The 25,542-nt window shown below is 39.6% G+C and overlaps 1 protein-coding gene across 2 annotated transcripts; it reads right to left on the reverse strand.

The window, feature by feature from the left end:
- LOC143415684 (sialoadhesin-like) lies at positions 1–22,475 on the reverse strand. 2 transcript variants are annotated; one of them, XM_076881051.1, is made up of 10 exons: positions 22,184–22,475; positions 15,897–16,061; positions 12,862–13,161; positions 12,537–12,782; positions 12,280–12,417; positions 7,096–7,182; positions 6,226–6,312; positions 2,762–2,848; positions 2,310–2,396; positions 1–642 (listed from the first exon to the last, which is right to left on the reverse strand). In XM_076881051.1, the coding sequence occupies exons 2-10, from the start codon at positions 15,925–15,927 to the stop codon at positions 608–610; spliced, it is 1,098 nt and encodes a 365-aa protein (XP_076737166.1). In that variant the 5' UTR covers positions 15,928–16,061; positions 22,184–22,475; the 3' UTR covers positions 1–607. The 2 variants fall into 2 exon arrangements, with proteins under 2 accessions (XP_076737166.1, XP_076737168.1); XM_076881053.1 differs by lacking the exons at positions 1–642; positions 2,310–2,396 and having other exon boundaries at positions 2,768–3,312.
- Between the last annotated feature and the right edge of the window lie 3,067 nt (positions 22,476–25,542).

Consider the following 25,542-nt stretch of genomic DNA (forward strand, 5'->3'; position numbering starts at 1 on the left):
GACTCATTGATTCACAGTTCTTCTCAGATATTTATTTGCTTAAAATTTATAAACCACATATCATACTAATTTACAATTACTTTGTGTTGGTCTATTGCAGAAAGTCTCAATGAAAACATTTAGGTTTGTGGTTGTAAGGCGACAAAATGTGTAAAAGTTCAAGGGATATGAATACAATGAATAAAATAAATGAATGAATAAAGAACCATGAACCTATATTTTCAAAGCACTGTATATGCAGTGTGTGATCTATTATAGTTTTATTTAGATTTGCACCGATGACAGCTGCATGTTAATTAGTCACAATGACTCACATTTTCTTTCAGTGAAACCCACAGAACTGCACAAGACGAACAAGTGAGACCAAAGTTTCCTGCAGATCTGCAGAGATCATTGCTGTGGGGAGGACGGCACTGAGTTACTGAGTGTCCTCCATATACTGCATCACATTACATTCACATATTAATTATAATACGTGTTATATAAGTATGTTTAATGAAAAGATCAAACATAATATATATAAATCTGTTTTCTTATGAATGCCCTCTGGTCTGAGTGCCTGTGTGAACCAGCAACAGGATTCCAGTGGTTGGACTGGTGGATTACTTCATGAGTAGATGTCATTTTGGTCAGATGGAAACTCTGAAAACACAAACAGTGTTCAAACAATAAGAGACCAGTCACAGTTCAAATAATGTAAAGGTTATTCAGGGGCAGATCTTTAGCGAGGAAACAAAAAACTCTTACTGAAAGTTTTACAGCCAAACTTTCACAAATAAGGTTTTAGTGTGAATGAGATTTTGGTTTAGGTTGCAGTAGATGCTGCTGCAAAAGTACAGAATAGGACACTTTACCAGAGTCAGTGGATGGAGGAGTAAGTGAAAGCAGCTGGAGGAGCAAGCTCTCCTCCAGCTGCAGGGACAGATGAGCAGTTCTTTAGATGTGTGTGCAGGTTTGTTGAGCCTGCTCTCATGGATATTTTCAAATTGCAAGTTCTGCACTAAGCTTTGCAGTCTCTAGTCTAGCTGCTGTTTCTGTTCTGCTTTCACTCATTTCTTCACTTTTTCCTAATCAGCTTGCATTTAAATCCAGATTCCCCCTATGGTGCTCTGTCTGTGTAGCTGGCCTGAACCACTACGTTTGCTGTCTTAAGAGCTTCTGCTTCCCCCTTCTGTCTTTCACATAATGGTAAAAATGTCTTTGAATATGATTGGCCAGATGGTGTGCCACAGGAGCAGCTAAAAGATCTTTTCTAGTCATTACAAAAAATACATTGTCTCATTTCAGAAGAACACATTACTGCTGTGATTTAGAGCATCAGTGTTATTAAAACACATCACTGAGCTGCACTCGTACAGCATTGAACATATAAATGTCTCCTGTTTCGTGTTCAATGCAAACTCACAGAAATTAAAGCAAAAATATGAAAATAGTTTCTACTGAGCAGCTTGAAAACAAATATTTAAATGAAGTAAAGAAAATCCAAAAAAGCTGAAACTGACCAAAGAGTGAAGGACGAGTAGGCAGTGAACTCCGGCCTCCTTTTTGACAGCCTGCGGTTTTGTACTTTCACCTGCTTTCACTTCGAACCATTCACAAAGTTCACACCACTTCCTGTGTTCACACTGAACGCTAACATGGGTCTCATAAACCATTAACTATGAGCATAAAACCTGAGAGCCTGGCCTCAGCTTAAGAGACCATTTCATGAAGATTTATCTTTAACATAATCATTCAGCAAAGCAATTCACCCACAGCCCAAAGCAAGAGATTTAGTCAACTTTTTTGGTCATCATTAGATAATACGAAGCATTTATATGAAACATTATTTACCATTTCTGTGTGACGGGACTTCAGGCAACCATTTATTTTCCAGACTATGAATTACGTTTGATTTTGTTGGTTTTCACTTTAATTTTTTAAATTTTCCTTCAGTCCCCAAAACGAAACAAACACTTCAGAGTTTCCAATTGATCCAAATTTTTTCAGCATCAGTAAAGCGATCAGCATGGTTGTTCACCCACACGATAAAGTTGATGATGTTGATGACATTGATGATTTATGAGGTTTAGCTGAGTTAGAGGTTTGCTTATAAACGATGTCCTGTCTGGAGTATTTGTGAAAAATTTGAAACAGGAAGTATTTCATTAGCTTAACTAAATTAACTCAATATTAGTGACATTCAGAGGTTCAATGAAGTCGGTCTATACCTGTAATGCAATGTGGTAGCTAGCCACAATGCTATGGTTAGGCTAATTAAGTGAAAATGGAAGTAGACTTGATTTCCTTTGAATAAAGAGCAGCTGTACCTCTGTGCCTGTTTGGTCTGATTTCTCTTTGTCCATGAGTGATCTTGTCTCTTCTCACTGATGAATAGACTGTAGCTGGATCACACTCTGCACAATAAAACACATACAGAGGTCATCAGTGCAGATAGTGAAGCTTATAAAAATTGCTTTTGTTCTATACAAATATGCAACATCCGGTGATTACAGCTCACTGAAAAACTTTATCATAATTTTCTTTGGTAAACTAAACTAGACTTTGCTGGGAGGAAATAGTGTCTCTCAGGTTGAGTTCAGAGTTGTTAAAAAAAAAAAGCCCCCTAAATGAAAGAGGATGTAGATAAATACATGTACAGACTTCTTGTTTCTAGAACGAAGCCTTGGTGCAGCTGCCATCGTGCTCAGGGGGAGCCAGTTTTCTAATTAAGTGAAGATGGAAGTAGATTTGATTTCCTTTGAATAAAGAGCAGCTGTACCTCTGTGCCTGTTTGATCTGATGTCTGCTTGCCCACAATTGATGTTGTCTGCTCTCACTGATGAGTAGACTGTAGCTGGATCACACTCTGCACAATAAAACACATACAGAGGTCATTCTTAATTGCCCCTTGGGGATAAATAAAGTCTCTCTGATTCTGATTCTGAGAGTGTGAAGCTTATAAAAGTGCTGTCGGTATTCAGGAGGTGTTAAAATAATTGTCTAATGTTGTCTATTTAGATGATCAACATGCTTCAATTACAGAGCGCTGCAAGGGAACAATGTTATTCAATTCAATTTTATTTATATAGCGCCAAATCACAATAACAGTCACCTCAAGGCACTTTATATTGTAAGGTAGACCCTACAATAATAAGTACAGAGAAAAACCCAACAATCATATGACCCCCTATGAGCAAGCACTTTGGCAACAGTGGGAAGGAAAAACTCCCTTTTAACAGGAAGAAACCTCCAGCAGAACCAGGCTCAGGGAGGGGCGGCCATCTGCTGCGATCGGTTGGGGTGAGAGAAGGAAGACAGGATAAAGACATGCTGTGGAAGAGAGACAGAGATTAATAACAGATATGATTCAATGCAGAGAGGTCTATTAATACATAGTGAGTGAGAAAGGTGACTGGAAAGGAAAAACCCATGAAGAAATGCATCATGGGAATCCCCCGGCAGCCTACGTCTATTGCAGCATAACTAAGGGATGATACAGGGTCACCTGGTCCAGCTCTAACTACAGTGGGGCAAAAAAGTATTTAGTCAGCCACCGATTGTGCAAGTTCCCCCACTTAAAATGATGACAGAGGTCAGTAATTTGCACCAGAGGTACACTTCAACTGTGAGAGACAGAATGTGAAAAAAAAATCCATGAATTCACATGGTAGGATTTGTAAAGAATTTATTCGTAAATCAGGGTGGAAAATAAGTATTTGGTCACCTCAAACAAGGAAAATCTCTGGCTCTCACAGACCTGTAACGTCTTCTGTAAGACGCTTTTCTGTCCCCCACTCGTTACCTGTATGAATGGCACCTGTTTGAACTCATCATCTGTATAAAAGACACCTGTCCACAGCCTCAAACAGTCAGACTCCAAACTCCGCCATGGCCAAGACCAAAGAGCTTTCGAAGGACACCAGGAAAAGTATTGTAGACCTGCACCAGACTGGGAAGAGTGAATCTACAATAGGCAAGCAGCTTGGTGTGAAAAAATCAACTGTGGGAGCAATCATCAGAAAATGGAAGACATACAAGACCACTGATAATCTCCCTCGATCTGGGGCTCCACGCAAGATCTCATCCCGTGGGGTCAAAATGATCATGAGAACGGTGAGCAAAGATCCCAGAACCACACGGGGGGACCTGGTGAATGACCTGCAGAGAGCTGGGACCAAAGTAACAAAGGTCACCATCAGTAACACACTACAACAGCAGGGAATCAAATCCCGCAGTGCCAGACGTGTTCCGCTGCTGAAGCCAGTGCATGTCCAGGCCCGTCTGAAGTTTGCCAGAGAGCACATGGATGATACAGCAGAGGATTGGGAGAATGTCATGTGGTCAGATGAAACCAAAGTAGAACTTTTTGGTATAAACTCAACTCGTCGTGTTTGGAGGAAGAAGAATACTGAGTTGCATCCCAAGAACACCATACCTACTGTGAAGCATGGGGGTGGAAACATCATGCTATGGGGCTGTTTTTCTGCCAAGGGGACAGGACGACTGATCCGTGTTAAGGACAGAATGAATGGGGCCATGTATCGTGAGATTTTGAGCCAAAACCTCCTTCCATCAGTGAGAACTTTGAAGATGAAATGAGGCTGGGTCTTCCAACATGACAATGATCCAAAACACACCGCCCGGGCAACAAAGGAGTGGCTCCGTAAGAAGCATTTGAAAGTCCCGGAGTGGCCTAGCCAGTCTCCAGACCTCAACCCCATAGAAAATCTGTGGCGGGAGTTGAAAGTCCGTGTTGCTCGGCGACAGCCCCAAAACATCACTGCTCTCGAGAAGATCTGCATGGAGGAATGGGCCAAAATACCAGCTACTGTGTGTGCAAACCTGGTAAAGACCTATAGTAAACGTTTGACCTCTGTTATTGCCAACAAAGGTTATGTTACACAGTATTGAGTTGTATTTTTGTTATTGACCAAATACTTATTTTCCACCCTGATTTACAAATAAATTCTTTACAAATCCTACCATGTGGATTCATGGATTTTTTTTTCACATTCTGTCTCTCACAGTTGAAGTGTACCTCTGGTGCAAATTACTGACCTCTGTCATCATTTTAGGTGGGGGAACTTGCACAATCGGTGGCTGACTAAATACTTTTTTGCCCCACTGTATGTGCTTTAGCAAAAAGGAAAGTTTTAAGCCTAATCTTGAAAGTAGAGATAGTGTCTGTCTCCCGAATCCAAACTGGAAGCTGGTTCCACAGAAGAGGGGCCTGAAAACTGAAGGCTCTGCCTCCCATTCTACTTTTAAATACTCTAGGAACAACAAGTAGGCCTGCAGAGCGAGAGCGAAGTGCTCTAATAGGGTGATATGGTACTACAAGGTCATTAAGATAAGATGGGGCCTGATTATTTAAGACCTTGTATGTGAGGAGCAGGATTTTGAATTCAATTCTGGATTTAACAGGAAGCCAATGAAGGGAAGCCAATACAGGAGAAATATGCTCTCTCTTTCTAGTCCCTGTCAGGACTCTGACATGAACTAGTTTTTCAGCGTCAATCTGAGACAGGATATTTGTAATGACATAAGCTAGTATCATGTTGTGCAAACTCTTTCAAGAATTTTTGAAATGAAAGGGAGGTTAAAGATTCCAAGGGCTCAGTACTGACCTGGATGTTCATGGACTTTAAAAACATTTGCAGGATCTCGCAAAAGTAAATCAGGGTCTTGGAAAAGAACAAATTCCATTTTTTTTTAATCTGATGTCCCTGGTGGGGTGCCATATTAAATTATTCTGTTTTCTTTTTACATACTAATCGTTGAGGTCAGAGTTTAAAAAAAAAGCCCCCTAAATGAAAGAGGATATAGATAAATACATGTAGAGACGGTCTTGTTCTTAGTATTCTTAGTCTTAATGTTAGTGTTAGGAAAACACTAGCATTTTACGTTTTAAATATCAGTGTATATTCGTTACCAGTGCATGTTTTAAGCTAAGAGCACACTCAACTTGATCTGAAAAATTAAATACCACAAGTTCATCCTGTGTAACTGTGCGGTAAGTGTGTACAGCTGCATTAAGAATAGGCGATTCTGTTTTAATACACAAAACATTTGCACAAATTTTAAATGTCCTGTGTGTAAAGATCTTCATAGTCAAATAAAGGACATGGGTACTTTTCTGACCAATCATGCTTTCTAGCTCACATAATTTTTTTTTTAGGAGAACAGTTCAAATCTTCAGGAAATAGACTTGATTTATTTTGACTTAAGAAAGAGCAGCTGTACCTCTCGGCCTTTTTGGTCTCATGTCTGTTTGTCCACAATTGATGTTGTCTGCTCTCACTGATGAGTATACTGTAGCTGGATCACACTCTGCACAATAAAACACATACAGAGGTCATCAGTGCAGAGTGTAACGCTTATAAAGGTGCTGTCAGTATTGAGGATTATGTTAAAAGTAGAGTCATTATTTCCCAGGTAGCATCATGAAAAGATTTCTTAGAAATTGCCAAAAACATTTTACTACAAAGTACCATGAAGACCCACATTTTGTTTCTGTCATACAGAAAATGCATAGAATCCATTTATGTGTTACTTAATGATTTTTATGCAAATTTTCATAAACTTTATTGACATTGTGTCTTTAATTGACAAAGAGTGATTTAAAAGTTCTATGCTGATGTTTTATACATAAACTGTGACCATCCGTTGATTACAGGTTGAAAATACGTTAAAAGACTTGTCTTGTCGGTTTGTTAATAACTAATAATGTCTCTTCTTACTTCTACATTGGCTGTTTGGACAGTATCGGTACTGAGGTGTAACGTCTCTTTTTACCATCACACATCAGTTCATGGAAAAAACAAGAAGAAAAAATAGCTGTTGTGGTTTCACGGGTCTTAGTCATGCAAAACTATTCCTGTTGTTGAAGGACAGTTTGACAGACAAACACACGGTCCATTTACTTTAAAGATGATTTAATGCAAAGGCCTAATCTCATCTATGCAACTAAAAAAGAGGCTTTAAATAGTTATATGTTCTTGTTTTGTATCATGTTTTACCATCTCTTAAGGAGCTTGCTCATTTCTTGTGGAAGAAAACCCTACACATCCAAAGAAGTAGATTTGATTTCCTTTGAATAAAGAGCAGCTGTACCTCTGGGCCTGTTTGACCTGATGTCTGTTTGTCCACAACTCATGCTGTCTCTTCTCACTGATGTGTAGATTGTAGGTGGGTCACACACTGTGCAATAAAACATATAGAGAACATGACAGCATTTAGTGATGCTTATGGAAGTATAGTCAGTATACATGTGCGTTCTTTAGGGGGAAAAAATGATTTATTATTTGCCATGTATAACTATGCAAAGATTCAGCAGGTTTCAGAAGCTCTGTGATCTTATCTGCTTTATCTTATTTGTTCCAGACAAACACCAACCTTTTTTGAAAGCGGAAGAAAAACACAGACCATACGGACACTATCATCACCACTGTGATGATAAATCATTCTTTAGCTACACACATGACTTCAGAGGAAACAACAGGAGGAAGTAGCTGCTGTGGTTTTACATGCAAATTTAAAATATACTGTTAATGTTGTGAAATTTGTATGTCAAGTTAAATTCCTATCTGTCTGTAGGTGTGAATGTGAGGTTGTCTCAGTCTGTTAAAGTTAAAGACTGATTTCTGGCTCGAATACTCACCAGTCTTACATTCACCTGACATTGACAGTAACGAGAATATTTTTGATATATTTAGAATGAATGTTAGAGTTATTCAGCCCCTTTTGTGATGGTCTCATGAAGACCTCCATCTGTGCAGCAACATATGAGCAAACTGCTACTAGAATCCAGAATCAAACAACATGAGATGGATGTTACTTTTACAACATTATTGGCCCTATGAACTATAAAAAACTACATACCCAATGTCTGATTGAATATATAGTGATATGTTGACTTGTGACCTTGAACACTACATACTAAAATGGTAAATTTCATTATCTTTATCCATATGGTTGGAGCAAAATTGTCTGAAACTTGGGCAAAATTGATATTGAAGGTCAAGATCAAGGTCATGGTCAAATAAACATTAATGAAGTTTCAAGAGGATCTACAAAATCTACAAAAAAAGGGGGGAAAAACTTTTAAATCTAATCTTGAAAAAGTAGCAAGACTACGTTACGTCTCTCATGAGTTTCATGTTTAGGGTTTTTCATGTTTACTTTTAGTTTTCGCAGTTTAGGTTATTGTTTGATCTCACATTTGTTTGCCTTGTGCATTGCTTTGCATTTCTCCATCAGCCATGTTAAATGGCTCACTTTTTGTTAATTCAAGTTTGGTTCCATGTTCCTTCTGCATTTGGGTCCACTATTCGCAATACATACAGTCTGCTTCTGTGACATTTCAGTCTCTTTCTAATTCTTCTTTTATGAACCTCCACATTTACCATGCTAACTGAAGTAGAGATGCAGTTCTTGGGTTTTTTGCTATTTCTCTGAGCATTGCACGGTTTGACCTTGGGATGATCTGGCTGTGATGTTCACACATTGAATATTCCATTATATTAACATACACGTAAATGCGCCAGACAAGAAAACTGCCAATATTTTTCATTTTGTAGAGGTATTCACAGTTGCTGATGATCATTAATTAGGTGCATTTCATTAGCTGTTCCTAGCTACCACGAAGCTCTTAATTTCAATAGTAAGGGTGAACTTCATGCGACTGAAAAAATTCCTTCAGACACTTTTTTGACATAAATATACTTATTAGTTGTGTGAAACAGTCAGGCCTTCAACATTTGTACTTTTTGTATTTTTTTTTTGTAATTACTCTTCTGTGAAAAATGAGTAGAACTCATTGAACTGACTGACCACAGAACTGTGAGATTTTATAAAAACTTGCTGAAAAAAAATGTTCCTACTGGTCAGCATGTCTTTCAAACTACAAAATAACTACATAAAAAACTAGAATAACTACATAAAACTACAATATAAAATTGCCTTGCAGGCGAACTATAATGAGAGGAATTTTCTGGGATTTGGTTTTAGCGTTTGGACAGACTATTCATTTACAGTTTCTTTTCCTTTTCTTAAAAACCCTGCGCTAAACCCTGTGAAGTAGAAGTGTCTTCATTACAAACAGGAAACTTGGCAACCACAGAGATGTTAGCGTCTGTTGACACATTGTTATGCATCTTCTTTTACTTTAGCCAAAGGCTCAAAAGCATGCATTCCAGCCTGCAAATGTCACACAGTGGAAATTTGTGTTTTTATGTTTTATCAATCTGTGTATTGGTACATAGTGTTGATTTTATTTGCATGATTTAATTGTGATATTTATATTGCATGGTTTTATCCTCATATTTATATTATGTATTTTAGTGTTGTTGCACAATATTCTTCTAATCCACTGTGGACTAAACAGACAATTGTAGGCCCCTGTGAGGTGGGGGCGTTCCCTGAGGTGGCCTATCAGCCGCCTGACTGACCTGTTAAAGGGGATAGTGAGCGCAGAGGAGTGACGCACGAAAGGTGAGGAGGAGAAAAAGAAACGCGTGTAAGCCCGCACATGTGTTGGAGGACCTGCTGCCTGACTGTGGGGGGCCACGAGTCGTTCGGCAATCCAGTGCCAACGGCAGGAACAGCAACAGTGGGTGGCGATGGCCGCAATTCACAGCAGGGCAGGGGTGTCCCTCTGCCTGCATGTGGCGGTGCTACGAGGGAGGCCGTGTTCATGTGTGAAGTAGGGTCGGACTGTGCGGTGACGCGCTGTCAGGAGGAGACAGGTCTGCGACAGGAGCCCCCTCCTTGTTCTTCTGGCCGGCGTGGTTTCCATCCCGGAAGAGAAAATCCTCTCCTGTTTTAGATAAGGAACGTTTGCCTGCGTGTGGCCGGACTGTGGGATTATGGGGGAATTTTAGCATATGGGAGACAAGTTTTCACAAATGTTGCCATTTAAACAAATATAATCTAATATAAATACAGTAATTTGTTTAAGCTGCATGTTAATGTAGGAGCAAAACATTGTAGTGGGATAGGGAGAGAGGCCACTGGCCCAAGGGATTATGGGACTACTTACCTGATGTTAACCATTGTTGCTGTGATATGTGTTCTGTGTTTAATGTGTTAGCCGAGCACTGTGATTCAGGCATGGCCCTTTAAGGATGAAGCCTGATGGGAAATGTATTCGGGATGTGTGTAGCGGGACTGCTGGTGTATGTGTGTAGAGAGAGAGCGCTTTGGTTAGTAACGGTTAGCTACAGAAGAGACAAAAGAAAAATACATAAAAGGAATATAATAACTCCCTCGACAGCCAGAGTTGTCGGCGATGCTCGCTGTGAGTAAACTGTTTCAGCCCACTGTACGCGGTGTTCGTGCCTTAGAGAAGAAATAAAGTTCGGTGAAGCAGTTTCCTACGCCTCCTTCGATCTTTTTGCTAGCGGAGTTGACCTGTATAGTAAGCTGTTGCCGGCTACGAGTCAGTTACGGAACCTTCAAGTAACTGCCAGAGGTTTCCTTACTACGGTTCGGAGCCGCGGATCTGGCGCGGTAACATGTGCCTGTGTACCACCTCTCGCTCCTATGGAGGGTGAAGGGGTGTTCCCCATAAAAGACTGTGCTCCCTGTAGCTTAGCATTACGGCTGAAGCAGGCATAGCAGGTCAAAACAAAAGTCTCTGTCTCCTCCTTGTCTGAGCTTTTCAAAGTATAAAAGTTTAAGACTAGCTAGTCTGTAGTGTTGGATGTACTGGTCATCTAGATCATCATACTTTGGGCTTTTGTCGAATCAAATCTCTTAGCGCAGTCTGGCCGTCTCCTATTTTACCTGGGTGCTATTGCACCTTGTAGAATTTTAGTATGGAAGAAGTGGCAACAAGGTGGAGCGGAAAAACTAACAGAAAAAAAAGAAAAGTAAAAGAAGATGTATAACAATGTGTCAAATTTACCAGCACATTAGCTGTCGTGCTACTGCTGCTGTAACAACTAATAACTAGCCCTTGCGGCCACAAGAGGCTGTGGTTGTTAGGAGCAGACATAGAGAAGTGAAGGAGGAGAAACACCAGTCCCAACTACTACAGCTGTAGAATATGAACAATATATGTATATGTACAAAATCTTTCTCTGGTCAATTTACCTGGTTACAGGTTCATTTTAGAATATATTTTAATAACACATTGATAATAATTTTTTGTAGTTTTGGATGGGAGGTGTGTAACAGTAATAAGATTAAGGTGGAGTAACCTAGTTTTGCCACAAGACTTAGTTACCTCTCGGCTTGCCTCAAAGAGCTTTTAAAGACTGTATGACTCAGTGCAGGGTCTGCCAAGAAGGGAAACGGTTAATAGAAAAGCCTGGTAACAAACCAGTTAGGAAGGAAGCATTTCTAACATAGCCAATATAGCCAGAAATATATAGTGCCAAAATAACAATTCCTCTAATGTACAGTTGAGGCTAGCTCCAAAAGCAAATTAATTCCAATTAATTTGCTCCTATAGCCTGTTGCGATGAACAGTTTTGGCCTGTATTGCCAATAATACCCTTAATAACAACTGTACTGAGAGTAATTAATATTTATTTATATATATATAATCTTTTGTTTCAATCAAGTTGAGACAACACAGGTGGCTGTCTTCTGGGCTTCACCTCAGTGTAATTGGAGTCCCTGAAATTGACCTCTGGACAATTTATGTACTGCTGGGGCTTTTTTATCATTATTATTTGGCCTTTATCCGGCTTTATTAGATAGGTGCAGTTAAGAAAGACAGGAAAGCAGAGGGAGAGAGAGGAAAAGGAAGACAACCAACTGCAGGTCAGGCTTGAACCCAGGCTGGCACATGGTCTCTTGCTCATCCAAGTGAGCTAAACCGGCGCCTCTGTTGGTGCTTTTTTGGGACAAATTATTAAATGGAATTATCTAACAAAAAATACGGCAGAACTCTGGACTCTAGTTTTGGTCAGTGAAATTGCAGAAATTTATGTACTTAATTAGCAGGTGACTGTGTATGCTCGTGTACACAGTGCATAAATATTTAAGAAGTTAGCTCTTTAAATGTTGCTTGTGGAACTGAAGAACATGCACTAATTTTATTTTTAAAAGCACTTAATCAGGTAATTTAAAATTGTTTGTTTGTATGAAAACCTTCTTAAACCAAGTCTTAGCGTTACAGTCATTTTAATGTTTTAAACTCACATACTGTAAAATTATGACTCTCTGTGATTGGCGATGTGATATTTAGAGGTGAAGACTTAATTCAAGAAAACAGTTAAACATGTTTGCAAAAAAAAACATGATACGGAAATTTACATAAGTTTCCAAAGTAATAATTCTGAGTGTCACCTTCACGTTTCCTCCAAAAATGTTGTCTCACCAACAGAGACAGTAACACCAGCAGAACCACAACACAGAGTGCTCCAACAGGATATAACACACGGAGAAGGAACGAGGAATCAGCAGGAGTGGTTGTAGTAATGGAGGCTGATGTAGGTGGAGGTGTGGTGGTGGGTTTATGTAAAATAAAGCAAACACAGTCATTAAGTTGTCGTCACATTGTGAATGTTGAAAGCTGCAGAAACACAGACAGGTGAGTGTGTCACCTGTGACAGTGATCCAGCTGGAATTAGACTCTCCATGACCGCTGATGTCACACTTGTAGAGGCCTTCATCAGACCTGGAAACATGCTGGATGGTCATGTGACCTGTAGGCTGCTTCCTGATGAGGGAGCCATCTTTATAGAAAGCAGCTGGGAGGTTGGAGGGAGCGGTCTTTGTTTTACAGAGCAGAGTGACGTCATCTCCCTCCATCACAGGGAGGACAGGACTCTGCAGGATCACTGATCCACCTCAACACAGAGACAAACTACAGCATTTCATCCATTTACACACAGCTTCATCAACACTAACTCCACACACTCAGCTTACCAGTGACTGTCAGGTTAACCATGTTACTGATGGGACCCTCTCTGGACTCACACCAGTAAACTCCACTGTCCCATTCAAGAACCCTGGTGATATTACAGGAAGAACTATAATTTTTTCCCCACTCATCTCCACACTGAGTCCTCTGTTGTTCACTTGTGTTTCTCCTCAGAGTCCATCCAGCAGAGCTGTCGTCCTCCTCACAGCTCAGAGACACAAAGTCACCTTTGAAGAATTGGGCGCTGCTGGGACTCACAGTCAGTCGAGCTTGGTTTGCTGTGCAGCACAGCAGTGACATTAGAACTACAAAAAATTACACTCACAGTCAGTTTTTTTACATTCAGAAAAAGAAGGTTCACCCTTTTTCACTTTGAAAGAGATTGAATCTTGTTGAGATTTGGTGCAATATGAATAAAACTGAATTGAACTGAATTTCAATTCTAAGCTTTTACATTTCATGAAATTATCATAATAAAAAATCTTCCTCCAATCAGGTCTGAACCTTTATATACATTTCCATATACAGTGGCTTGCAAAAGTATTCGGCTCCTTGAACTTTACCACATTTTGTCACATTACAGCCACAAAAATGAATCAATTTTATTGGAATTCCACGTGAAAGAGCAACACAAAGTGGGAATACGAGAGAAGTGGAACGAAAATCATACATGATTCCAAACATTTCTCACAAATAATATATATATATATTCCTCCTCTTTCTTGGGTTTCTGCTGCCTAAGGTATTCACTGTGCACTTGGTCGGTTGGGATCATCTTCCTGATGGACTTGAGAATGTTTGTCGTCTCATCCTAGGTTTGTCTGACTGCTTGAAAGAGGTTACTGAGTGGCTGTCAGGCAATTCTCTCATTTTTAATGAGAAGAAAACTGGGATTATGGTGTTTGATAGTCACACTCCACGAGACCAGCTAGCTGCCCAATTTGGTCCCTTTGCTTGCTTTCGTACAGATAGTGTAAGTAATTTAGGTGTTTGCCTGGATAGTTCATTTCAGCTGGATAAATAGGTTACCTCAGTGGTTAAATCTGGCTTCTTCCAATTGCGGCAAATTTTCAAGGTCAAACGCTAAAGACCTTGGAAAGAGATCTTGAAAAACTGATATATATGCCTTTGTGACCTCCAGATTAGATTATTGTAACTCTCTCTTCTCAGGACTTCAACTCGCTCACCTCCAACAATTACAGCTCTTTCAGAATACTGCGGCTCGTCTCCTAACTAGAAAGTTTGCCTCTATTACTCCAGTGCTCTCTGACGTACATTGGCTGCCTATTAAATTTGTATTGATTTTAAAGTTCTGCTGCTTACTTTCAAATGCCTAAACAACCAGCCATTCTTTACGATCATGTGGTTAGTACTTCTGGCCCAGCCTAGAGTTCTGAAGACTAGGGTTGATCGTGCCTTTGCCTCTGTAGCACCAAACCTCTGGAATAGTCTTCCTGCTACCATTTGTGCCTCTGACTCCATTCAATCCTTTAAACCATGCTTAAAAACTTACCTACTAAACCTGGATTTTCCGACTCACTAATTCTCACTGCTCATTAATTGCTGTATCGCTACTCATTTCTCTGGATAATCATGATTTCTCCCTATCTCTACTTACTAATGCTTTTGTTTGTTTCTCTATTTTCTCTTGTTTTAATGACTTACTGTTTAGTGTAATCATTTATCGTTATTCCTTACTATGAATCACTTTGGTGTACCCCCTGGTTTTAAACGTACTGTATTGTATTGTATTATAGATTGTGGTACTGACACTCACTAGTCCTCGCCCTCTTTCCTTCCATATAATGATAGATATATTTATGTTCTAACAGTATACTGTACTGTCTTTGTAGTAGACGGTATCAACTTGATGTGAAGGTTGAATTCAGAGAATCTAAGCATCACCCAAAATTCATATTCATCTCTGCCAGTGTTGATGTTAGCTAATGCTGACCATGAAGACCACAGCACCGGTGCATTAGTGGAAGTGTGCTTTACTGTGAATTCATCACAGTAAAGCACCATCTATTTTCACATTCCACAATTGTGTAGCATCCCACTATTGTTTTATTTTTTTATTATTATTATTTTTTTGCCTGTCCCATTTGGTTATTTAGCCGTCAGAATTGTTGTCTGAAGACCAACAAGGATACCCAATGGATTCACTTTGCCAAATGGATCATCACGGCCTTGCCGTATTGGTCCATTTGATCGACCTTTGTTGTTATTATTTATTTTATTTTATTTTCAGTTGTTACAGATGGGACAGACATGACCGAGGGATAGCATCCCACTATTGCAGTCGTCCACAATGATTGAGCCAAAACAGAGAAGAGAAGACAACTGCAGTCTGCTACCTCCATGGTCAAACCCTTCCTTCAATCCCCCAGGTCCTAAAGTCTTCCAAATTACACAGATACCTGAAAATTCTGCTGAAGTAGCCTACAGTATAGTACGGTACTTGCACTTCATTAATTACCAACTGTGTGATGGAGTGCATGAGAAACCGTGAATACTGCCTGTGCAGAGCATTCGGGGAACAATAGCTGAACTACGCTGAGAGTCCTGAGGTGGAGAGCTAATTTGAGCAAATGAAAATGAAATCCAGCTTAATCAAATGGGATATAGGCCTGGGCAAGAGTGCTGAAGACTTGAAGGACTTCAGACTAAGGCAGAGCCCTGTGGAGGCTGTATGAGAGGATGCAGGTCTGATGAGTGGATGCAGATTTGGATGGCATGATGAAGTATGACTGTTCTACTTGGACCATAATTAATATAATTTGTGTTTTTATGTTTTTACGTTTTTGTGGCCACCTGTCATGCCAATTGCTGAGCTCAATTCCCCAACACCCAGAGACAAACATACAAACACAATAACGTTTGTGTTAAATGAGTATGCAAATGTGTATTTACAATTTCACAACTGAACTGAAGTTTCCTGGTTAAGAAAATAAAATATGTCATGTCTTCTTTGCCATCATCAATTATCAAAACAACACATAGTAAAAATATAGTATTTAAAGAGAAAATGTGTACTTACGGTGCCAAATTTGCAGAGACGATTCCTTCATTGTGCTCAATCACTCAGTGCTGTGACTTTGTCATCATTTCCTAGGGACATGAAAGAATGCCCGCCTTCTTCCTCTGTCTGTGTGCGTGGGTGGGTGGTCCACCCGCAAGCCCTCTCTTCTTTTTCTAAAACAAACTTTTATACCATATAAAAAAATACAGTGCAGCACTGTGAGTCTCAGTACCTCCTCTTAGTCATATAATCTACAAATTTAACTATGATGTGGATATTGCAGGTTGGTGTAAAGTCATGACTATACAAAGAGAAAGGGCTCAAAAAACAACCCAGAGGCACTCCTTTACTGAGTGTTAGAGTAGATGAGTGGTGTGGACTCATTTTCAATGCAGTTTCACGAGCCCTATGCCCCTGGATGGTGGAACAACTTCTTGTCATACTTAACAGTGATAGTATTCCAGTTAATTTTATCCCAATTCCTTTGCTGACTTGAGTTGTCCAAAATTATACAAACAGAAGGCATTGCAGTGCAACAAAACATGCGGTTGCCACTGTGTCCGCATCCATTTAGGTGTAAAGAAAGCAAAGTGAGAGGTGAGACCTTAGTCTGGAAACCACTGCTTGGCGGGGCTGGGATTCTTTCTTTATAAGCACAGGTGCAAGTAATTAGCCTCACTCCCCATCAGCAGATTTTGTATGATGTTCTTTTTGCTCATCATAGACTGTCTGACCAAAATAAACGTAGTAATAATGTGGATTCCGGCTCATGTAGGTATTTTGGGTAATGACAGAGCAGATAGGTTGGCCAAAGCAGCTGTTAAAAAAGTCGATATAGATGTACAGATACCACTGTCAAAATCTGAAGGGCAAAGTATAGTTTGGGCAGGAAGTAAGAACTACTGCCAAATGGCATGGGATAATGAAACAAAAGGGAAACATTTAGGGTACAAAACACAATAGAAGTTATGAGGAGTAGTGGGTTAAAGAGACAGGAGGAGGTTATTATCAGTAGAATACGAACAGGTCATTGTTCTCTAAGAGGTACTCTTTTTAGGATAGGAAAACATCCGACTGGGTTGTGTGATGGGTGCAATGCTATGGAGACGGTTGAACATGCGCTTCTTAGTTGTAGGAAGTATGCAAGTCACAGGAGGGTGATGAGGATTGAAATGAGTGGTGGAAGCGAACTTACGTTTGAACAAATGGTTAATAAGTTAAATCATGGTGAAGGGAAAGTGGTGGTTTTTTGTTTTTTGAGAAATACTGGTCTCATCAAGAGGATCTGAGGATTCAGGAGTGAAGTAAGATTAAAAGCCAGGAGATGGCAGTAATGCAACATCTTTGGATGCAAGCTGCCGTTAAACATGAAGGAAGAAGAAGAAGATTAGCCTCTGTGAATTTGAAGCTGCATGAATGACTGGTGTAAGCAGTGCTATTTGGCCGTTTAATCTTTCTAAGACAGCTTGATATGGGCTGCGTAGTCTTCTGTTGGAGAGGTATGTAGTGATGGGGGTGCTTTGCCAAAAAACTGAATTCTAGTGTTTGCACAAAAACTGATTGTTCAAATTTAAACTGCTATAAATAACTTGTTGGCCCATAATATGTGAAACATATGTCAAGTGTATCCCTCATGAATCATATCAAGTCACTTCAACCACAAACAACATTCTTGTTACAAGATATGAGCTGATGTCATAATTCACTGGACTTTGTGGACATCCATGGTTACCATTCATGCACAATGCACCTTCTATGTTTATGGAAGTGCAGGTATACAGTATATGTATGTATATTTAGTGTGTACATACATATGTGTGTTCATGTACATATCTATACATATAGATATCTAATACTTCATAAGAACAGTAGTGGTAGAATGGTTATGTTAAGTTATGTTTTTGAAATGTTTCTTGTTTTGTATCATTGTCTCCTATAATATTTATTGGTTGTTTATTTGTTTATTAATTCATTAATTTATGTTCGTGTTGCTGTGTGTGTTTCTGTGTTGTTCACAACATTAGAGTTCAGCTCTGATTGCAAGTTGTTTGTAGGATTATTCAATTATTTTGTGTTTCCTAACATGTTAGCATAGTTACTGTATGCAAAGAATTAATATATATGTTGTTCCATGGCTAACTGGTGTTGAGCTTCCGCTATACCCCCTGTTTCTGGTCTATTTGTTAGTTTATTTTAACTGGTGGTTTCTTCTTTAATTGGATGTAATTGTTATTCGTTTTTGGTTTTCGTTTCAATTAATAAGTGCTGTATTGGAATGATATTTTTATTACCGTTTGTTTTCTCTTTCCTATTACTTGGTGTTCCTAATGTGTTTAAGCAGATCTCCTCCCACCTGTTTCCATTTGGCCATTATCCTTTTTTTGTGTTATTTTTGAATTACAACATTTTTGAAATTTGACATTTTATGCACAGGTTGAAAATGACATATTATCGGTATTAATGTTCTTTTAAAAGTTATTCAGCAGCTCTTGGAGAGTGTTTGGGCTCCTGTGTGTCACATTTAACCCTTCTTGATTATACCCAACAAGTTTGAAGCAGAAATATTGTTTCAGTGTCAAGTTATAGGCCACAATCACTTTTTGGCAGCTTGAAAATGGCATATTATCAGTGTTATTGTTCTTGTACAAGTTATTCAGCAGTTCTTGGAGACGGTTTGGGATATAATGTGTCACATTTAACCCTTCTGGATGATATCAAACAAGTTTGAAGCAGAAATATTGTTTCAGTGACAAGTTATAGGCCACAATCAGTTTTTGGCAGGTTGGAAATTGCATATTGACAGTTTTATTGTTCCCTTAAAGGTTATTCAGCAGTTCTGAGGGACTGTTTGAGATGTAATATTTGACATATGACCCTTCTGAATGACATCCACCAAGTTTGAAGTAGAAATAGTATTTCAGTGACAAGTTATAGTCCACAATCACTTTTTGACAGGTCGAAAATGTCATATTATGGGTGTAGGAGCCATTCTTGGGTTAATACCTTATGTGGTCACTAGAGGTCACCTTTTTCTGTTTTGATTATGTAATGTAAAGGTATTTAAGGTAGACGCACGTAATCGGCGTCAGGTGTGTCATTGAGAAGGCAAACAGTTTGTGACCGATACGGAATGAAGACCAAAAAGGACAAGTTACATACTGCTGGATTTATTGGACTGTTAACTTAATTCATGCATACCAGTGACATCGCGTCACCCCTGTTAACGACCACCTCAGTGGCTTCAAGCATAGGCTTAGCCTCTACAATAGAGTCACAAACTAGCTTTTCTTTGGGGAAAAGTTTGTGACAACTTCGCCACAGTGTTTTGGGGACTCGGCGCAAACAGGACAATTAAAGTCTGAGTGATCGCTCGCCGCGGAGAGCTGAATGCCGTTTGGAAAAAGTTACCGTGGAGGGTCACGAGGAGCGGACAGCTGGACTAGCGGTCTGTCAGCTGACGACGTGGAATGCTTGGCGACTGTTCCGTGGATGTTGGAGAGGACTCAGAATTCTTCATCGGAATTAGTACGGCGCCCAACACAAGGTATGAGTAGCGCTACTAATAAATGGCCATTTATAAAAGTGTGCACACTTATTTAAGAAGACGTAATTCCAATGCATTGGTGGTCAACCCAAATAAAACTGATTTATAAACAAACTTTCGCATGTGCGCATAAACCCTCAATACTTGATAAATATCATCAAAAATCATGTTTTTCTTGAAGGATGCAGACTTCTTCCTGTACCACTGCTTGAAGAAGGTGTCTTCCAGAAACTGGCAGTACTGGGAGTTGAGCTTGACTCCATCCTCAACCTGAAAAGGCCCCACAAGCTCATCTTTGATGATACCAGCCCAAACCAGTACTCCACCTCCACCTTGCTGGCGTCTGAGTCGGACTGGAGCTCTCTGCCCTTTACCAATCCAGCCACGGGCCCATCCATCTGGCCCATCAAGACTCACTCTCATTTCATCAGTCCATAAACCCTTAGAAAAATCAGTCTTGAGATATTTCTTGGCCCAGTCTTGACGTTTCAGCTTGTGTGTCTTGTTCAGTGGTGGTCGTCTTTCAGCCTTTCTTACCTTGGCCATGTCTCTGATGCACACCTTGTGCTTTTGGGCACTCCAGTGATGTTGCAGCTCTGAAATATCACGCTTAACTTTTCTCAGTTCATGGGCAGTTATTTTGCGCCTTGGTTTTTCCACACGCTTCTTGCGACCCTGTTGACTATTTTGAATGAAACGCTTGATTGTTCGATGATCACGCTTCAGAAGCTTTGCAATTTTGAGACTGCTGCATCCCTCTGCAAGATATCTCACTATTTTTGACTTTTCTGAGCCTGTCAAGTCCTTCTTTTGACCCATTTTGCCAAAGGAAAGGAAGTTGCCTAATAATTATGCACACCTGATATAGGGTGTTGATGTCATTAGACCACACCCCTTCTCATTACAGAGTTACACATCACCTAATATGCTTAATTGGTAGTAGGCTTTCGAGCCTATACAGCTTGGAGTAAGACAACATGCATGAAGAGGATGATGTGGACAAAATACTCATTTGCCTAATAATTCTGCACTCCCTGTATGGCTGCAGGACAAGGCTATATACAAGCAAAGCAACTGCTCAAAGAACACTTCGGAAATGAATATAAAATTGCAACTGCTTACATTGACAAGGCGTTATCTTGGCCTGCAATTAAAAATGAAGATGTGAAATCATTGCAAGCATATTCCCTTTTCTTACGTGGGAGCTGTAATGTCATGAAAACATTGCAACATGTGCAGGAACTGGACATGCCAGTGAACATGAAAATCATTTTGTGCAAATTGCCATATAAAATGAGAGAGAAATGGAGAGCCTTTGCATATGATATATTGGAAACCTCTAAACACAGAGCTCGGTTTCAAGATTTGGTTGCATTTATTGAAAGGCAGGTGAAAATTCTTTCGGATCCTTTATTTGGGGACATTCAGAATGTAACGTCAACAATCCCTGTCTCAAAGGTTGACAACAGACTGAAGTCACAACCAAGCAAACAAATTAAAGGGAACAGCTTTGCTGCTACAGCCACACCCATGAACATGAATAAAACTTACAGCACGGAAAGGCTGATTACTACAACAAGCCATGACTTTACAGTAAAGCCATCTTGTGTCTGCTGTACTCAACGACACACACTGGAGGAGTGTCAACAGTTTCAGCGGAAGAAACACAGAGACAAAATGCTTTTTCTAAAGGAGAAAGGGCTGTGTTTTGGTTGCTTAGGTGCTGGGCACATAAGCAAGGACTGTGCTAAGCGTTTGATATGTAGAACGTGTGGTAAAGGTCATCCCACTGTCCTCCATATTGATAACAATGGTGTAAGCCCTGAATGCTATGGCGAGCCCTCCTCTTCAAAGAATGTAAAAACTTGTGGTCATACAGGGGCCGGAAGAGAAAGCGGTTTGCTTTCCATTCTGCCAGTTCAAATAAAGTCTGTTAAAGGTAGTCATGTCATACAGACATATGCTTTTTTAGATCCTGGCAGTTCAGCTAGCTTCTGTTCAGAGCACCTCATGCAAAAGCTAAATCTTGTGGGCAAAAGAACTCACTTCCTGTTACAAACAATGGGTCAAGAAAAGGTCGTCTCTGCCCACTCACTTACTGGTCTTGAAGTTTCTGGTTTAGGCAGCAATGCCTTCTATGAACTTCCAGAAATCCTAACACAGGAAAGGATGCCTGTCACCACAGATAACTTTATAAAGGAAGAAGATCTGATCAGGTGGCCATATCTGTCAAAGGTTCAAATTCCTGACATAATGGCTAATGTGGACCTGTTGATTGGATGCAACGCTCCCAAGTTATTGGAACCATGGGAGGTCATTCATAGCCAGGGGAATGGCCCATATGCTATAAGAACAGCATTGGGTTGGGTCATAAATGGGCCCATGGAAGATGGTAAAAGCAACTTGGACAGCGAGCACCCACCAACAGTTGTAAATAGGATATCTGTTTGTAAGCTGGAGGAAATGCTGAAAAGTCAATATAACTATGACTTTAATGAAAGGGTTACAGAGGAAAAGGGTTTGTCAAGGGAGGACCTTAAGTTCATGAAGATCATGGAAAAATCTGCAACAATGGAAGACGGACACTACTGTTTGAAGTTACCTTTTAAAAAGGATAACATAAAGATGCCAAACAATTTCTCCATAGTTAAACAAAAATTGCAAAATCTACAACGAAAACTTCTCAACAATGAACAGTTGCATAAAGAATATAAAAACTTTATGGACGAGATGATAAGAAATGGATATGCAGAGCAAATACCTTCACAGCAGCTGTCTTGCGAAAATGGAAAGAAGTGGTACATTCCTCATCACGCAGTTTACCATCCCAGAAAACGATCTATAAGAATTGTATTTGACTGTGGGGCATCATTCCAGGGGACATCGTTAACGTATTTTATCTGATAAATAAACACTGTAAAATGTATTTATCCCCCCAGCAGCCCTTTTGAATATCTCCAAAGTGTGGCCACAACACCTCACGTTTTTGCCACATGTATCGCAAACCACGTCTCAGCTTTTGTGGAGGTAAAATACGTTCGCACATTACTCCAATTACGCTCAGCCATTGTTGTGAGTGCGCATGCCAAGGGGCTGCGAGACACAGCCGTATTTCGCACATGACTATGAAAGGCGGAAGAGGAAGTAGTTCCTTTGAATGTAGACAATCCGAATATTATAGTTTCTTTCCACTGTGTTCCTGTTATTGATAAACTACAAATTTACCCTAGATTACTAAAATATCAATATTTTAATGTGAGAATCGATTCTAGAACATAAATGATTGGTATCGGAGGAATCGATATTTCAGGATCGATCCGCACATCACTAGTTCTCACTATGGTAAATTTGAATCTTTTTACTGAATCGAGTGTTAATGACTCACTCACCAAAGTGAATCGGATGTTTTGAGTCATTTGATTCACTGAGTCAGTTGACCAGAGAGTGCAAAAATTTTTACATTTTCACTCAAACTTAATTTGTTTCCCTTTTCATGTAAATCCCACTGCTAAGATGAATGATTAAAAAAACAAAAAAAACAAAACAAAACTATTTTATAGAGAACAAAGTGCAAAATCATTTCTAAAATTAAGCAATTTCTTATCAAAATTGCTTAATAATAAACATTTATTTTGTTTATTTGTATTTTATTAGTATTTTCCTTAAGTGTGTCAAATATATATTTTCTCATCTAAATGTCCACTGCGCTGTGAGCCAGGGGGCGGTAATGCGCCTTAACATTGGTTGCCAACCAAGAAGAAGAAGAAGAAGAAGCTGTGAGCCAGGAGGGAGGGGGTGAGTGAGTGATTCGTTCGCTCGCTCTATGATTCAGCACAGGAGGGAGGGGGTGAGTGAGTGAGTGATTCGTTCGCTCGCTCTATGATTCAGCACAGGAGGGAGGGGGTGAGTGAGTGAGTGATTCTTTCGCTCGCTCTATGATTCAGCACAGGAGGGAGGGGGTGAGTGAGTGAGTGATTCTTTCGCTCGCTCTTTGATTCAGCACAGGAGGGAGGGGGTGAGCGAGTCCTGAGTGATTCGCTTATGCTTACGATTCAGCACAGGAAGGGAGGGGGTGAGTAGCTCAAATGTGCTGTTAGCATGTTAGCAGCGCGATGCTACTCTGAACCGAGGAGCTATTTTCTTGATGTGAGCTTCTACTCAGGGGTTTTTCTTCCAGTTCAGAGCAGAAATGCTTTTGTTACGAAACTGGCTGTTGTTTCCCCCCCCACAATTTTAATTATAAGCTAGATATATTTCTATTAATGGAATTAGTTTGCTAACAGCAACAGGGATGAGTCAGTGAGTCAGTTGGGCTTGTGAATCATGATTCACGAGTCAGTAAAGTGATTCTCGAGTATTGAACGATTCGTTCACGAATCGAACATCACTAGTTCTCACTTCCCTTATTAGTGCTCCGCTTGACAGGTTCAGCTTCAGTCTGTTTGTTCAATTAAATTTCATGACTATTTGGATAAGGTGAACTCAAAGAAACGGAAACGTTTGCTAGAATGTTTCACCCGATGGTTTGGATGTATTTTGTCGCCTATACACAGCTTTCTGCTTCTGTAGGTAAGTTCGTGGATTTACTACGGTCTTGTAATCACACCGAGTGTCCTTAAACCTAGTGTTTCTGTTCCGAAACACTTCATAATGCTCTTAAAAACAAAAGTCGTATTTCCAAATAGTATTTGAACTTTATATCAACACTTTCCAACCACAGTCTTTTTCACAGTAATACCATATCAATATCAAGTCAGTCTGATTTTGCCTTTAATGGCCCTTTGAAATGGCCGATATTTGACTTAATCTTCTAACGATTCAAAATGCTCTAAAGTGAGAAATTCTTGTTTCCACAGGGTAATTCCACTTTAGATCAACAGTATACAGCCCCACAGTGATACCATATCAATATCAAGTCAGTCTGATTTTGCCTTCCAAAATAAAAGCCTTTTCAAATTACCAAGATACGACCTACTCTTTAAAAGATTTCAGAATGCTCTAAAAATGAAAATTGCTCTTTCCACAGGATAATTTCACTTTAGATCAAAAGTATACAACCTCACAATGTTACCATGTCAATTTCAAGTCATCCTGATGTTGCCTTCCAAAATAAAAGCCTTTTCAAATTGCCGATATATGACGTATTCTTTTAACGATTTCAAAATGCTCTTAAAACGAAAGATGCTGTTTCCACAGGATAATTCCACTTTAGATCAACAGTATCCAACCCGACAGTAAAACCATGTAAATTTCATGTTGGTCTGATTTTGCCTTCGAATTTGTCCATATGTGATATACTCTTTCAATTATTTCAGAATGTTTTAAAAATGAAACTTGCTGTTTCCACGGGATAATTTCACTCAAGATCAACAGTGCACACTATCACGGTGATATCAAGTCAATTTGCCTTTCAAAGTAATGGTCCATTGAAATTGTCCATGTATGACCCACTCTTTCACTGACTTCAGAATCCCATTAAAAGCAAAGTTGCTGTTTCCACAAGATCATTTCACTCTACATTGACAGTATACAACCCCACAGTTTTATCACGTCAGTATCGGAATTATAATTGTTCATTTGGTACTTTTAATAATTAAACGCGGATGCTGTTAACAGGACAATTACTGTTTCCACTAAGTAACTGGAGTTCATGCAAACCATACACAACCTCTACAGTGGTAACATCTCAATCTCAAATCAGTCTCGTTTTGCATTTCAGAGTAAAAGCCTTTTGACTTTGTTTATAGGAGCTTCTCTTTCCACAACTTCAGAATGGCATTAAATGGAAAGTTCCAGCTTCTATAAATTAATACCAGTTTGTACCAACAAACAAAATTATTGCATGGGAACAGCGATTTTCCTATTTAACAGCATTCTAATGTCACCGAAAAGTATGGTCACCAACTCCACTGTTAGATTATATGCAATGATATGTGGCAAAATCAGACCAACATGAAATTTACATGGTTTTACTGTCGGGTTGGATACTGTTGATCTAAAGTGGAATTATCCTGTGGAAACAACAATTTCATTTTTAGAGCGTTTTGAAATCGTTAAAAGAGTAGGTCGTATATCGGCAATTTGAAAAGGCTTTTATTTTGGAAGGCAAAATCAGAATGA

This window comes from Maylandia zebra, unplaced genomic scaffold, assembly GCF_041146795.1.
Source record: "Maylandia zebra isolate NMK-2024a unplaced genomic scaffold, Mzebra_GT3a scaffold02, whole genome shotgun sequence".
In the NCBI taxonomy this organism is placed as follows: Eukaryota; Metazoa; Chordata; class Actinopteri; order Cichliformes; family Cichlidae; genus Maylandia; species Maylandia zebra.

Excerpts from the sequence above, each read along its gene's own strand:
- LOC143415684 (XM_076881051.1), bottom strand. The coding sequence starts at position 15,927 with ATGAAGGAATCGTCTCTGCAAATTTGGCACC. Across the intron at positions 12,783-12,861 it reads GGTTAACCTGACAGTCACTG|GTGGATCAGTGATCCTGCAG; the intron begins GTAAGCTGAGTG and ends CTCTGTGTTGAG. Across the intron at positions 2,849-6,225 it reads GAGACCAAAAAGGCCGAGAG|AGTGTGATCCAGCTACAGTC; the intron begins GTACAGCTGCTC and ends TTTATTGTGCAG.